General features: G+C 41.0%; 1 protein-coding gene across 10 annotated transcripts in view; it reads right to left on the bottom strand.

Annotated features, from left to right (window-relative positions):
* The window catches only part of TTLL5 (tubulin tyrosine ligase like 5), a 234578-nt gene that overhangs the window by 141354 nt on the left and 78305 nt on the right, over nt 1–14919 (bottom strand). For all 10 annotated transcript variants that reach the window (XR_005659888.1, XR_005659889.1, XM_039911662.1 and 7 more), the window contains 8 exons: nt 11414–11527; nt 10715–10806; nt 9529–9591; nt 8428–8466; nt 7456–7613; nt 6468–6723; nt 4916–5036; nt 2777–2923 (listed from right to left, as the gene is read on the bottom strand). Coding sequence is in view for 8 of the 10 variants with exons in the window: in XM_039911662.1 (XP_039767596.1) it covers nt 2777–2923; nt 4916–5036; nt 6468–6723; nt 7456–7613; nt 8428–8466; nt 9529–9591; nt 10715–10806; nt 11414–11527 (990 nt within the window). In the remaining 2 variants the exon portion in view is untranslated. The remainder of the gene's footprint in view (nt 1–2776; nt 2924–4915; nt 5037–6467; nt 6724–7455; nt 7614–8427; nt 8467–9528; nt 9592–10714; nt 10807–11413; nt 11528–14919) is intronic.

Raw genomic sequence — 14919 nt, 5'->3', positions numbered from 1 at the left:
TCTAGATTTTCACTGGAAAAGCAATAATTGGAAATTATCCCTCTATATTTTGCTCTCAAACACCATGTGATGGTGCTTGTGTCACAGTTACATATTCATTTCATTTTGTTGCTTCAGTGGAAGGCGAGGGAAACAGACACTAGAAGACATCCTATCACCAACCAAACACGGTCAACTAAAGTTTCATATCCAGCCTAAATATGTGTAGGACAGACTAGAGGAATGAATACTGGCTTGGGAGTCAGTAAGCTTGGAACCAGATCAAAAGTCCTTAACCAACTAGTTGCTTAATCAATCATATTTATTGAGCAGGTACTGTGAACAACAGTACTGAGTGCTTGGGGTTCTAAAACAGAACTAGTAAAAGGGATCTGTTCCCCCAAGTTGTTTACAATCTAGCTTACAAACTATCAATCTGTTTTAATTTTTCATTTGTATATTGAAAACTTTATTTAAAATGGATATTTGTAAGTACTTTTGAGAACCTCATATGAAAGGTGCTTAGTCACCAAAGAGATATAACTGAATTGTAAATCTGATGGATTTCATTCCAAGGGATGTTATTTAAAATGATTGAGAGAACATCTCACAATTCCAAAAAGGCTAAGAAGGATTTCTAAGTGCAGCAAAATATGTGGCTGAAATCTACTTTGAAAAGATTTATAAAAAGTTGAAAAACAAAAAATCCTTGGAGCAACCAAAAGGGGTCTAAAGAAAAAAGAGAGAGTTGAGGTAAGGAAGATCTAGAAACAGCCGGAAGTCAGAGAACAGGGGTTTTAAGGGGATCTCTGACTCTTTTTTGCCCAGGAAACGTCCTAGGGAGGATGGAAGCTGAAGCATAGGGTGAAAGGGAGGGGATACCATGCCAGAGCTCTCTAGGGTTTTCTCGTCAAGTTAAAGCTACTTCTTGGGGATTCTTCCTATAGAACTGCCATCTGTGGGGAAACTGCAGGGATTAGCTCCGAGAAGCATAAGCTTCTTGTAGGGAGGGAATTTGCCTATCAACTCTGTTATACTGTACTCTCCCAAGTGCTTAGTACAGTGCTCTGCACACAATACATGCTCAATAAATACCAATGATTGATTGATCCAATTTAATTTGATTTACTTAATTTACTTGATTTACTGTCATTTACTCTAGACTGTAAGTTTGTTTGGGGCAAGGAGCTTGCCTACCAATTATGCTCTGCTTTCCCCAATGATTAGTAAAGTGCTCTGCACAAAGTAAGCGTTCAAATCCAACAGCCTCTACTCCATCCTCGACTTCTCAGTTGCCTTCGATAGTGTCAACCACCCTCTTCTCCTGGAAACATTACCCGACCTTCACTGACACTGTCCTCTCCTGGCTCTCCTCATCGCTCCGGATGCTCACTCTCCATCTCCTTCGTGGGCTCCTCCTCTGCCTCCCACTCCCTAACTGTGGGGGTCCTTCAGTGTTCAGTTCTGGGTCCCCTTCTATTCTCCATCGACACCCACTCCCTTGGAGTACTCATTCATTTCCAGGGCTTCGACTACCACCTCTTAGCGGATGACAACCAAATCTACAACTCCAGCCCTGATCTCTCTCCCTCTCTGCAGTCTCACATTTCCTCCTGCCTTCAAGACATTTCTACTTGGGTGTCCTCCCCTAACTTCAAGCTTAACTTGTTCAAAACAGAACTCCTTATCTTTTCACTCAAACCCTGTCCTCCCCTTGACTTTCCCATCACTGTAGATGGCATCACCATCCTTCCAGTCTCATAAGCCTGTAACCTTGGCATTATCCTTGACTACTCTATTTCACTCAATCCACATATTCAATCCATCGCTAAACCCTATCAGTCCCACCCTCACAACATCGCTAAATCCACCCTTTCCTCTCCATCCAAAATGCTATCATGTTAATACAGTCGTTCATCCTATCCCACCTGGATTACTGCATGGGCCTCCTTGCTGACCTCCGAGCCTCCTTCTCTCCCCAATCAGTCCCTACTTCACTTAGGTGCCCAGATCATTTTTTTACAAAAACATTCAGGACATGTGTCCTCAGTCCTCAAAATACTCAAGTGGTTGTCCATTCACCTCCACATCAAACAAAAACTGCTCACCATTTGCTTTAAAGCACTTAATCACTTTGCCCCCTCCTACCTCACCTCGCTACTCTACAACAACCCAGCCCACACACTTCACTCCTCTAGTGCTAACCTTCTCACTATACCTCGATTTCTTCCATTTTGCCGTTGACCACTTTGCCCACATCCTGCCTTTGGCCTGGATTGCCCTCCCTCCTCATATCCGACAATTACTCTCCCCATCTTCAAGGCCCTGTTGAAGGCACATCTCCTCCAAGAGGCCTTCTCTAAATTCCACTGTCCTCTTCTCCCACTCCCTTCTGCGTGGTCCTGATTTGCTCCCTTTGTTCACCCCTCTCCCAGCACACAGCACTTATGGACATATCTGTTATTTATTTGTATTAATTTTTGACTCCCCCCTCTAGACTGTATGCTGACAGTGGGGAGAGAATGTGCCTATCGTTGTATTCTCCCAAGCGCTTAGTACAGTGCTCTGCACAGTAAACACTCAGTAAACACAACTGAATGAATAAAAGAATGAACAAATACCATTGATTGATTTCAGAGAAGTCACAGCCAGCCATGGGCTAGCAGAGCACTGGTCACTTTTCCCCGGCAGTTCACTGTCTTGGTCATGACTAGAAGCACAGATACTGCCGTGAAGACTTGACTGCACCTCGGACAAGGTAGCTCTGAGTCCAAACATCTTAGGAAAAGCCACTTACTTTGCTGTAGTGAAAAATGAACTCGCCCAGCTGGTGCCCCAGGATCCGCCTGCGTTCCAAAATTGCCAGTCGTCGGCTGGGTAATGACAATTTCAGGGACTGCTGCAGATTGTTTGCTGCTCTCTTGAGGAAACGCACTACCAGCTCCTATACCCAAAAGGCCATGGAATCAAAACCAGGAAGGATGCTAGAGAACAGAGGGCAAACTACATATGTGAAGGGGAACGGGAGCCATGAAAAAAGATAAATCCTTTGTCTTAAAATAATGGCCAACGAAGGAGTCGGGGACAGCTTGTTATGGGGGTAAATGCAGAATTGGGGGCAGAAAATATACTAGTTCATTTAATGTACATAAGTATTTCATAACCTAGTAAACTAATTTAAAAAAAACAATCTCCTATGCATCTCCTAGGAAGTTGAAGCAATGCTCCAGAGATGCTCAAGTACCCAAAAAAGTGGTTATCGAATCTGAAGGCTAAAAGTCAGAGAAAAGGAACAAAATTCCTGGAGGTCAGAGACACGGTGAATAGTTAGCCCAGATCAAAAGCAATGCTTCACAGAGAACCACAGTCATAAACACTATCTGGAAAAGGGTCAATAGCATCTTTGAGAGAGCTGCCTCCCCTAGGTCACATTCAAAGGGAATTCAAAGGAAAGAATGGGTAGAGAATCTACACTGCACTGTGATTCCCGGATATGGTAGAGATCCAGAGACCTTTTGGTCACTGATGCCCTTTTTCACAAGCTATAGCCTTACCAGGAATCCCAAGCACGTGTATCTTAGAGGCACGAGGTCCTCTGCCAGACATTTCATGCACCGCACAGATCTATAGGACTGTCTTTCCCCCTATAAGATGATAAAGGATCCTGGACAATCTGGCAAATGCTTCCTATTCATCAGAGAGAGAATCCCAGGTCAGCACTTGTAGAAAGTCTGCTATGTGCAACCCTTGATTTCTTCCTGATTTACTTTGGGTTGGTTGCCCTGATGGTGCCAGTTCACTCCAGCATAAAGGAGCAGCCTCTCAGCCAGAGAGTTGGATTTCACAGTTCTGCTCTTGCTGTCTTTCCTGCAGGGTGGTTTGATCTGTTATTTTAAAACATTATTTTTCACAGTGGAGCAGACAAACTGACTCTTGAAAAGCCAGTTTCAATTTTCCACTTGGAAAAAGCAGGGCTAACATTTTCCACTGACGGCTGAGGGATTATTCATTACACAAGGTTTTATCTCCCAGTTGCTCTGGATCTTTGATATTCATAGGCTGTATTCAGGGATAGCTGACTTGGGTTTTTAGAAAGTCCAGCAGAGGACCCTGGCCTTTGATGGGGAAAGTCTACAAGGCGGGGGGAAAGGGATAGTGAAGCTATTGAATAGGAAGTGTAGGTCTCTCAGACCAAAATAGTCCACTGTTCTGAGTGGCTCCTATGTATGGAAGGCCAATAAATTCCTCTGGAGGCTTTATCCTAATCTGGAAATTGGGTCTTCTATCACCTTCACATAAGAGAATATCTCAATGGGAAATGAGAACCTAAACTACATTCATTCATTCAATAGTATTTATTGAGCGCTTACTATGTGCAGAGCACTGTACTAAGCGCTTGGAATGTACAAATCGGTAACAGATAGAGACAGTCTTTGACTGGCTTACAGTCTAATCGGGGGAGACAGACAAAAACAATAGCAATAAATAGAATCAAGGAGATGAACATCTCATTAAAATAATAGCAGTTAAATGGCCCCCCAAGTATGTGATTAAAAAGCTTGAAATATTGATTATAAACATTTACACCAAGTGCCTAAGAAATTAATTCATTCATGACGAACTTAAAAATAGGGCAGAAAAGGAAGTGAGCATTGCTTCCTGGGAACAGATTGAGGGAAGCCGCCGTCTGGATGGAGAAAACAGCTAAACAGTCTCCTCTTTCAAAAAACCCAACTTCTTTCTAAAGAGGCTCCAAAAGGTACTATTAGCATGACCTCAAATCAAAGATTGCTCTTCCCAATCACTGGAAGCCTAGAAACTCTATAACACTTTAGTTGTCTTCTCCCAAAAAAGACAGCAGCATCACCATTAGAAAATTCAGCCCAGTGTCCCCCTGCTTTCTTCACCAGAAAAAATTCCTACCCAAAGGCCTTACCATTTGTTCATCCTCTTTGGCAGCCCACATGACACTACACCTCCGGAATCCGGTCTCACTCATTAAGCGCAGCTGGACCCGTTGGAGGTAGACAGAGAAGGCCTTACGAGCCTGTATTTTGCTGTAGAAGTCAAGAGCAGATCATGGTTAGTGTCACAAAATAGTGCTCCTTTGCAGTCTTCACTGCCTAACAGTTTTACCTTAGGATCCTGAAGGAGTGTCTTTTCCTAACCTTTTATCATCCCTTTGGGCTTCCTTCTTTTAGGATGAGTAAGTTAAGCTTAGGAGCATGATAGTTCTTTGACCAAAAAGCATTGCGGTTCACCTCGCTATTAGCAAATTAGTAAGAAAATGTTCTTCTGAATCTTTTAAGTCCTCTAAAGGCTGCCTTGGAGATCCTTAGAAACATACTGCCCATAAGGATAACATCTCACCGCTGAAGAAAGTTCTCAGACGTAAGAAAGGGGTATCCTGTGGGTATCATATTATTTTACCTAGAGAGGAAGTTAAGAGCTCACCCCTTTTTTAAATAATGATAAGTGAAGCTGGGTATGGCTGAAGTTCGGAGAACCAAAGGGCACGACTGAAGCCCAGAGCGAATGGCCACAGCCCAGTGGTGATGAACCCAAGAGGTTGATGTACTAAAGCCGGGTTTTTGGTTAAAATCCTTAGACTGTAGAAGAATAACCTTAAGGATGGGGATTCCAACACACCTCAGCAAGATCACTCAAGAACACAGCGTTTTTTCTGCCATTTTTCTGGGCAGGAAGTGAGGAGAGCCATCAGGCTAACTCCCAGCAGGACAGGAATACTGGAGAGTGGACTTGCCAGGTCTCAGCAGAGTTGCTGATTATGGTAGGTCTGTTTTCTTTCAGACAAGATTTTGGTTACTTCAGCTGATCGGCCTCCTAACGCTGTAGCCAAAATGACATCAGCAGCAGATTAGGGCCCAACACAAACTGTGTTTACAATCCTTGCACATGTAGTCACTGGATGCTTTCTATTCCCTGTATCTCCAGGGTTAGGGTCTTGCCCAGAGGAAAATGGACAACACAATAGGACTGAAGACCAAAATGGCATAGGGCATTGCCCCATGGAGAAGGAAGACAATTTGGTATCTGAGTTTCTGCCTCTCAGGAAGTTTCACAGCAGAGTAATAAACCTCTGAAGCCTGCTGGCAGATGTTCCCCCAACTTGGAAACCAGAGAAGCTCAGAGTTTGGCAACCCCAGAAAAAGAATGCAATGAAAAGAAACCCATTTCTCCAGCTCCAGTCCAAGACTTTGTCTCCACAAAGAGAGAGGGAGGACAGAATGCTAATGGACTGGTTCATCAGTTACTTATCCACTTGTAAAACAAAAAAGAAAATGCAGAGAATGAAAATGACAGCAATTTACAGAAAACACCTAGTAGAAGGGGCACCTCTCCTCATGAAAGTGACACTTGAGCAGCTAATCCATCCCAGCAGATGAAGAACTGGGTAATTTGTGCATCTGAGTTATAAATCACCTCTAATTACTCCTCTGGATTAAAAATTTGCCTTAGAGATTTACCTTAGATTTCCATTCTCTTGCAGAACTTGCAGCAAGTTTATTTTAGCTTTGGGCTCCTGAGGCTCACTTTCCTTCAGATAATTTTGTTGGGGTAAAGCTCCCATCAGAACCATTTTTACTGATGGTTTCAGGCTGACTTGACTTTCTACCAGGAACCCGGCAGCTTCATCTTGGGTCCTCTTTAATTCTTGATCTTCATTGTCTATCGACTCCTCTTCCTCTTCACTCTCTGGCTCAGATCTCAGGTGTAGCTCAGCTAATCAGTGAATCATTGAAATAAGAATCATTAATGTGCCCATAAAACACTTTGACGTTTTCCTATCTCTCATCACCTTTTCTTATCTTGAATGATTGTCAGGGGTATTTATTAAGCACCTATTCTAGCCATTAATCTATTCCAAGTATTTAAGAGAATGAAATAGAAGTAAAAGAAATAGTCCCTGTCCTCAAGGAGATTAGAATTGCAAATTTCTTTCATTTCTCTTTGGGCAAAGACATGAAATAAAACCAATAACCATTGGCTTTTAGTTGAACCAAGACCAGCATCACTCAGACTTCTATTTATCAACTTAATTTTTGGAAATATCTACTGTTATTTTTCCTCTTATCCTAGCCTACTGCTGTAGATCTCTTACTGAATTTAAAGTAGGACACAGCACATTTTTCTCATGGGTGATTAAGCAACTAGCCCCATCAAATACCCCATGTAACACGTATCGATAGCATTTTTTTTTTTATAATGAGTAAGGTACTCACATGAGCGCAAAATACTGGCATAACCCTGAATGTCTGAGAACTTCCACAACTCAACTACCATGAAAGGAAAACTCAAAAAATTTGCAGTCACCTTTACAATTAGGAACCGAACCAATCTGTCTCATTAAAGAACTATGCAGTTGTGATCAGAAAGGCTGATTAAGGGACTGACCAATTCAACCTGGCGGAACATTTGGCTATTTTAATTTGACTACAACCCAACCGTATTTACCTGAGTACCTTGACCTTAAGGTTTTGGACTTGCCACGCTTTTGTCTGTGCTTTCGCATCTCCAGGGACAGCAGCTTCCTCTCATAAAGGGCCGCGTGCAGTTTGGCCTTAGAGTTCACATAGCCCAGCCTCACATCTGCACCTCCATGAACAGCCATTCTGAAGAAAAGAAATTAGTCTTTGCACCTTTATTTCTTATCGTTCTTTAAAATCTGAGCTTCTCAGAGGACTGGACCAAGAGTCAGCTAACCTGCTCTTGATTACTATTATGACCTTCAAAAAGAAATCCCTAGAAACAGTCATCTCCCAACTCCAGCCACATAAAGATTTACATCTTCTCTCTCTGCAAGCATAGAAATATCCCTCCCCTCCAATCACACTAATTTTCAGAGAAAAGATGTCCCGAGTTTCAATTGAGAATTTGATGCTATTTGAGCTTGTCCCTTCTTTTATACTTTATCCCAAATGGAAGAAACTAATCTGATGCAAATACAATTTAGATTGAAGCTCTGTGGCTATTTTCATGTGGAAGCATAGATCTTCCTGGGGAACCCAATCTCTGCAGCTCTGTTGCCACTGCCTAAAATAATGACGGCATTTGGTATGCGCTATGTGTCAAGAACTGCTCTAAGTGCTGGGGTAGTAGGTACAAAATAATCAGATTAGACACAGTCCCTGTCCCACATGGAGCTCACAATCTTAATCCCCATTTCACAGATGATGAAACTGAGGCACAGAGAAGATACGTGACTTCCCCAAGGTCAGACAAGCAGACAAGTGGCAGAGCCAGGATTAGAACTCAGATCTTTCTGATTCCCAGGCCTGTGCTCTATCCACTAGGCCATGCTGCCTTAAGAGACCTTTTCAAGAAGTGACTACCGATCCCATTCCAGCAAATGTTTAGCTAGAGGGACAGGCTTCCACATTCACTCAATTCCCCACAGAAAATTTCCTGTCCTTTCAAACCACCTACCGAACTCTCGCTGCCATTAGATCTCCTCGTGGTGCTCCTCTACAAAAGGGGAGAAGACACGAGTTAGTGGGCTTCATTATCTCCCTCTTAGGCTCTTTCTTACCCTTAGGCTTCTCTCGCTCCTTGACACACAAATAATCACACAGGTTTTCAAAGGTTTTGAGTACAGTTCTTTCTTTAAAAGTTACTAGTAATGATAACTGTGGCATTTCTTAAGCTCTTTCTACGTGCCAAGCACCAGGCTAAGCACTATGTCCTGGGAATCAATCAGATACAATCAGATCAGACCCAATCCCTGTCCTAAATGGGGCTCCCAGTCTTAATGCAGATATTTACATACTCCCCCTTTTACACATGAGGACAGTGAGGCACAGAAAAGTGACTTGTCCAGGGTCACACAGCAGGCAAGTGGTAGAGCCAGGATCAGAATCCAAGTTTCCGGTTCTCATTTCCATGCTCTTCCCACTAGGCCACAGTGTTTTCTCTAGGGCTCAAGATGAAAGGACAGAAGAAAGTTCCTCTGGAGGGACAGGTGAACTGTGGAGAAGGTCCCAGTAATAGCACAAGGAAGCTGAGATGAAAACTCTGAGTACATTCAAAAAGTAAGAGAAAAAGGAAAGGGCATATGGCATTTAGTGGATACTGGAAAGGGACTGACCTCCACTTCTTAAAAGTCTCAAAATAAGGATAAACAGAAAAAATTTCCTTCTCTTCCAATCTGAGAAGTTTAGGGGCTATGGTGAATTTGGCTGTGTTGCCTCTCTTTTCAGGTGTTTAAATTCTTAGACCTTCTGCAAAAGAAAATGCTACACCCTCAGACTTGATATTGCCTTCTTAAATTCCTCCCTCTCACCTTTCTGAACATGGTATCCTTCTCCAACATGGAATTAAAACTGAATTTCCATCGGTTTAAATCAGAGGGTTCTTCCAGAATGGATGTGGGAGATTTCCCTCAAGAGAGATTTCCCTCAATAGTGTTTGTCACATAGTAAGCATTTAAATACCAAAATGATAACAATGATAATACTATTTACCCAGTGTGAGTCACCAAGTGAGCTGTTCCTGCAATTTTTGCCCCTATGATTAAAAAGGACCCTCTACCTGTCCTGAAAGAGGCGAGTGGCCAGCATATAGTTCATTGAGGTCTTGTATTCTAGAAAGGACCTGAAAAAAGCAAATAAAGAAGCATATTAAATCCTCACCTTAGTTATGAAAATCATAAATCAGGCTCAGAGATAACAGGTCCTAGCATTATCATCCCTGTTCATCCTAGGTGGGCGGGGAAGGAGAACCAGAACAGAGGTGGCTCATAATGGCTGCAAACTAAAACGGTACCAGTGAAGGTGGGAAGTGGAAGTGGAAAAACTTGAAGATTCAGAAGAGACAACTAGGGAGGGAAAGAAAAAAAGCAAAACACTTTCAAAATGGAAAAAAAAGCTGGCAATTACATCCACAAACAAGAATGATCTTGGTCACTGTGCTCCTCATTTAAAATTTTTAACTCAGCTTCACCTTGAGATTCTCAGAGATGAGATCTACAATAAGCATTTCACCCCGATATGAATATTTTGTGATGGACATCATCTAGGTTTGGATATCTGGGAATTGAAGCTACTCTAACCCAGGTGCCATATATAGAAATTTTTAAAAAGACACAATTGTGATGACTACAGTTTAGGGGAAGCCACTCAGAGGCCAAGGAAATTACAACACAGAGAACATAATCCCTCTCTTTACATCTCTGGTAAAGTGGCACTTGGAATGCTGAGCTGAAGTTGAGATCTACAGAGTAAAAAAAATTGCAAATTTGGAGTGAGTTCAGAGAATGTTGATTAAAATTCTCCAAGGACTGATTTTTTGGGGAAGGACATGAATGGAACTTGGAAAAGTGGGGATGAACAGGGTGAAGGATAATCATTTAGGGTAACTTGGAAAAGCATGAAAATTAGGAAAGGAAATATGGGCACCTAAGGCCACATATATAAAACAGAAACAATTACTGAAGAATCCACAGTATGGGTCATGTGTACAGGCTCTGAGGAAATATCAAACAGGGCCTTTTTCTCCACATTTTTAACTGCTTTCAGGGATAGGTAAGCCAATGAGTCCATTTGCAAGAGGGAAGAAAAACTTCTTTGGATCAGGAAAGTGAGTTTCCCAGGTTCAGGGAAATTAGCATCCTTCTCTGGAAATATTTTTATCTTATTTCCCCAATAAATAAATAGGGATTCATGAGTACCCATGACCCCCATTTCCTTAAACCCTAAGCAATAAGAATTGACCTCACCCATAAACACCCCATGTTTCTGATGTAGGAAAGATACGAATAAAACCTCCTCTCCTCTCATTCTCCTCCTTCACTCGCCGCAAAACTTTGATCTAGGATGAGAGAAAGAAAATACAATCTGGAAAGACTGTGAGTTTGAGGGCAGGGAAGGTGCATCTTGCTTCTGATGAATTCTCCCAAATGCTTACTTTAGTGCTGCAAACCAAGGAGGAACTCAATAAATGCCAATGGTTGACTGACTGATTCTAAAACCAATGTTAATACTGAAATAAGAATCCAGAAGCCAGTGGAATTGAGGAAAGGACTGAGACCATGGATACGGGTGGACATGCCACCCTCAAACCACCCTCAGTCTTTAAGTATCCATTTAAATACTCAATTTAACTATTCATTCATTTTTTCCATACTTTTGTTGTGATCGGTAATCACAATTTTTCTTTCACTCTACAATGTGCATGGTTTTGGACTGACAGGTCACCCGCAAAGGACAGACACCGTCTCTCAACTTTTTGTGAACTCTTCCAAGCAACTAGAACAGAGCTGATGAATGAAGTTTCAATTATCTTCTCTCCCAACCACTTTCAGGGAAATAAATGTGCATCTTGTGCTTGCCCCAGGCAGCACAATTTTTAAGGAATTTCTAATCATTCATTCCCATCTCTCCCATTAACAGTTACAAGAAAGCCAGAAGCATCTTACCTCTTCCATGGACAGTCCCAGCACAGAGCCACTTAACTTCCCTGGAATCTTCTCACTGCCTGAAACCATCAGGTTTTTCAATTCGACATCGCTAGCAGAGGAGGGTCGGGATCTCTGAAATAACAATTTTCATTTTCCCTTTATTCCACTATTCTCATATATTCGTCCTACGACTTTTTCACATCAGTCTTGTTTCTAAAAGTACAAATTCTCAGCTTCCTGGTAGCAACGGGCCCTATATAACTCAAATGCCCTGGTGTCCAGATGGCAGTCAGAAGAAAGAAAATGGAAGGAAGAAATACAGATATTGTTTGTGGATAGATGAATTACCCAAAAGAAAATACTCTCATCTCAGGGGTGCCTGTTGGTTTGGAAGGTCAGGAAAAGCCGGGGATTTCTAAAGCCATTACTGACCAAGATGCAGAGGTGAGGCAAAAATGGCAAGTGCCAAAGAAACGTTTAAAGAGAACAACAACATATCAAGAGGCACAGAGCTAAGACCTTCACAGTGATAGGAGACTCCATCAGGAAAAGAGAAGCCCTAAAAGTCAGATGAATTTCATGAGTGGACACAGCAAAATGCAAGGCAGGCCAACAAAGATGATAAGGGATATTTCTGTTTTTCACAGAAATTCACAGAGGCTGCAGGTGGTTTAAAACTTAAGCTAATTTCCTTTGCTAGAGCATTTGGAAATGCTCAACACTGGAGACAAAGGTAACCAGGGAAGTCAAATCACACATTAGAGCCTGATGGAACCCCTAGATAGCTTAGAGCATTGGACTAGATTAAGAACTTGGCAGTAAGACAGAAAAAAAAAATCCTGGGAACTAAGACAAAGATGAGCACATGGATATGTGAGTAAAATATTTCTTATTAGATTCCCACAAAGGGAAATTTTTACCAAATTTTTGCCAATAAAAAAAGGCCAATGGCTCAGAAACAACATCAGCAGCAAGGTCTATGGAGTGTTCAAAGAGAAAATTATTTTCTGATATCTTGGAGGAAGGGAAGAATGGAGAGTACCTTGAAGGAAGCTTGTAAATTCCTGACAAGCCAGTTTTTATGGAAAGATACCCTAATAACCAAAGGACAACATTAGGGCTTGGGGAGGAGAGTTTTAGGGTTGGATGAACACAGATGATCTTTACAAATAATTTTGATTTCAAGTATAAATGCAAAGTAAAGGCTGCTACTGGTAATTCTAACCAATGAATGTAGGCATTGTGAAAACCAGAGGGCTTGCATTAACAACAGTATCCATGGTATTCATTAAGGAATACTCTTTAATAGAAGTGACTACTTAAAATCCTGACAGCCTCCCTAAAGGCTGCCTGAATGCCCTAAAGACTGACCTATTTACCCTTTTTAAGTAGTTAAAAAATTATTCAGGAAAAGGGGGAAAGGAGTATTTTCATAACCAGAGCAATGAAAAAATGCAGTTGAAATGTACTAAACAAGATTGTTTGAATGGAGTTATCTGCAAAATAAGGGGATAAAAATGAGTATTAATAGTCACAATGTATGCCCCCAAAGATGAATCTGGTAATTAGGAAGAATACAAAAGTATTTAAAGGAATTATCCATTGGAATAAGTGAAACTCAGAAAGGTCATCCATCCAGAGAGGAGGCATGTCATCATATATAAGTACAGAAGAACAAGAAACAGAAAGGTGATGCAAGTAATGACAATGACAGGTACTTGGAAAGTAAGGCTCTTGGTGAAACACTAGATTAGGATTCAAGAAAAGAAAAGGAAAGAAAAAACTAAATTAGCTTTCTGGAAAGGCTAGAGAGCAAGGTTAGAGAGCAAGGAAGAACAATAATTCCCATAGTCAACTGTTGAATTTGAGCAAATCTGTCAAGACCTAATTGGAACTGGGGTGAACAAAGAGTGCTACTGATTACAGGAATCAAGAAAATTCAACATTTGGAATTGAAGGAAGGTTTTTAACATAGTGAAAACAGGAGCTAAGCCTCTCCAAGTTCACGAAAATTTAAACTACCCCATTACGAGTCAGTCACTAAGTAGCAACCACATATGCATTCAGAAGATCACAAAGCCATGCGAACCAATTTATGATTCAGAAATCTACACAGAGAAGAAGCAATAAAAGGCAAATGACTATTGATTAGGAAAAACTGATGGGGAATACTTAGTGAAAAAAAGGAATTTAAAAACTACCTATATACAACACAGTAAAGCACACTTTTAAATCCCAGGTAGTGCTTAAAAATAATAGAGAAATCTGTTGAGAAGAGGACAATAAAAATAATGCAAATTTCATCAATTTAGAAGACGCTAGAATATTCTATAAGACAGCATAATTAAGGTGTGAAAATAACGAGCTTCAAGTGACAAAACATGCAGAGAGCAGTGGAAATTCACAAATTTTCTGGCCAAAGACCTAACTGTGTAAAATAATTTGCAATAGAAACAGAGGAAAATCTACCCAAATAGGATGCATCTCTTGAAGGAGCAAAGAAGAAGTATGGACAGGAAAAAAGCAGAATGAATCGATGCTCCCAAAAGGATACAGAAAGAAAAAGAAAGAAAGCTATATCGGGGCAAAAAATGAACTACAAATCAGTTTAAGAAATGATGAGGGTTTGGGATTAATGAAAAACTGAACTGCACTCTTGAAGCTAGAAAAATCAACTAAGGGAGGTTTGGACATTTAAATAATAAAGAAGTCCATCTACCATTAAAAAAGAGATAAGGTACTGTCTCTAAATTTGGAACATACATCAGCAGGTCTGAAAGACATTCATGTTGTGTGCTACGGGAATTGGTTTTAAAAAAAAACACAAAACTTACCAAACCACTTACAATTAAGTTTGAAAAATCATGAGGAACTGGGGAGGTACCAAAGGATTGGTAAAGAGCAATTGTGGTACCGGTCTTCAAAATGATAAGCAGAATGCTCCTGGAGATTATCGCCTGGTAAGTCTAACTTGAAATCCTAGTAAAATAATGGAACATATATTAAAGGAATAAAATCTGCAAAGACCTAGAGGCTAGTGAGTTCGTGAAGAATATGTAACTAAAGGGATTCTTTTGTTAATGGATGGTAGATAATTTTGCAGAAAATGATAAAATCCATGGAGAAAGGGAACAGAGCAGATGTGACAAATCTGGACTCCACAAAGCATTCGATAGCCTCACAAATTTGAATTTCCCATTACTCTATTCCCAACTAGGTTATGTGACTGTGACACAAATGGAAACCAGATAGGGGATCATAACCAAAAGGGAATGATAAACACTATTCAGTCGTGTTGTAGGCTACTTCAGGGACAAGTAAAGACACAGGATTATTCGCATCTTCACTGATGGCTGGAAGAAGTAGTAAATCAAGTCGGCACAGTCCGCACTTGATAGCAAAACTGAGAACTATAACTCATAATGGGAGGTTTCAGAAATACCACCATCTCATCACCACGGTGAAGAAGGATGATAGAGGAAATCAAATTAACACAATTTTAAAAATGCAAACCATCACAACTG

The sequence above is a fragment of the Ornithorhynchus anatinus genome, chromosome 1 (genome assembly GCF_004115215.2).
Source record: "Ornithorhynchus anatinus isolate Pmale09 chromosome 1, mOrnAna1.pri.v4, whole genome shotgun sequence".
NCBI lineage: Eukaryota > Metazoa > Chordata > Mammalia > Monotremata > Ornithorhynchidae > Ornithorhynchus > Ornithorhynchus anatinus.
Note: the sequence above shows the minus strand (reverse complement) of the source record. Positions and strands in the feature narration are given on the sequence as shown.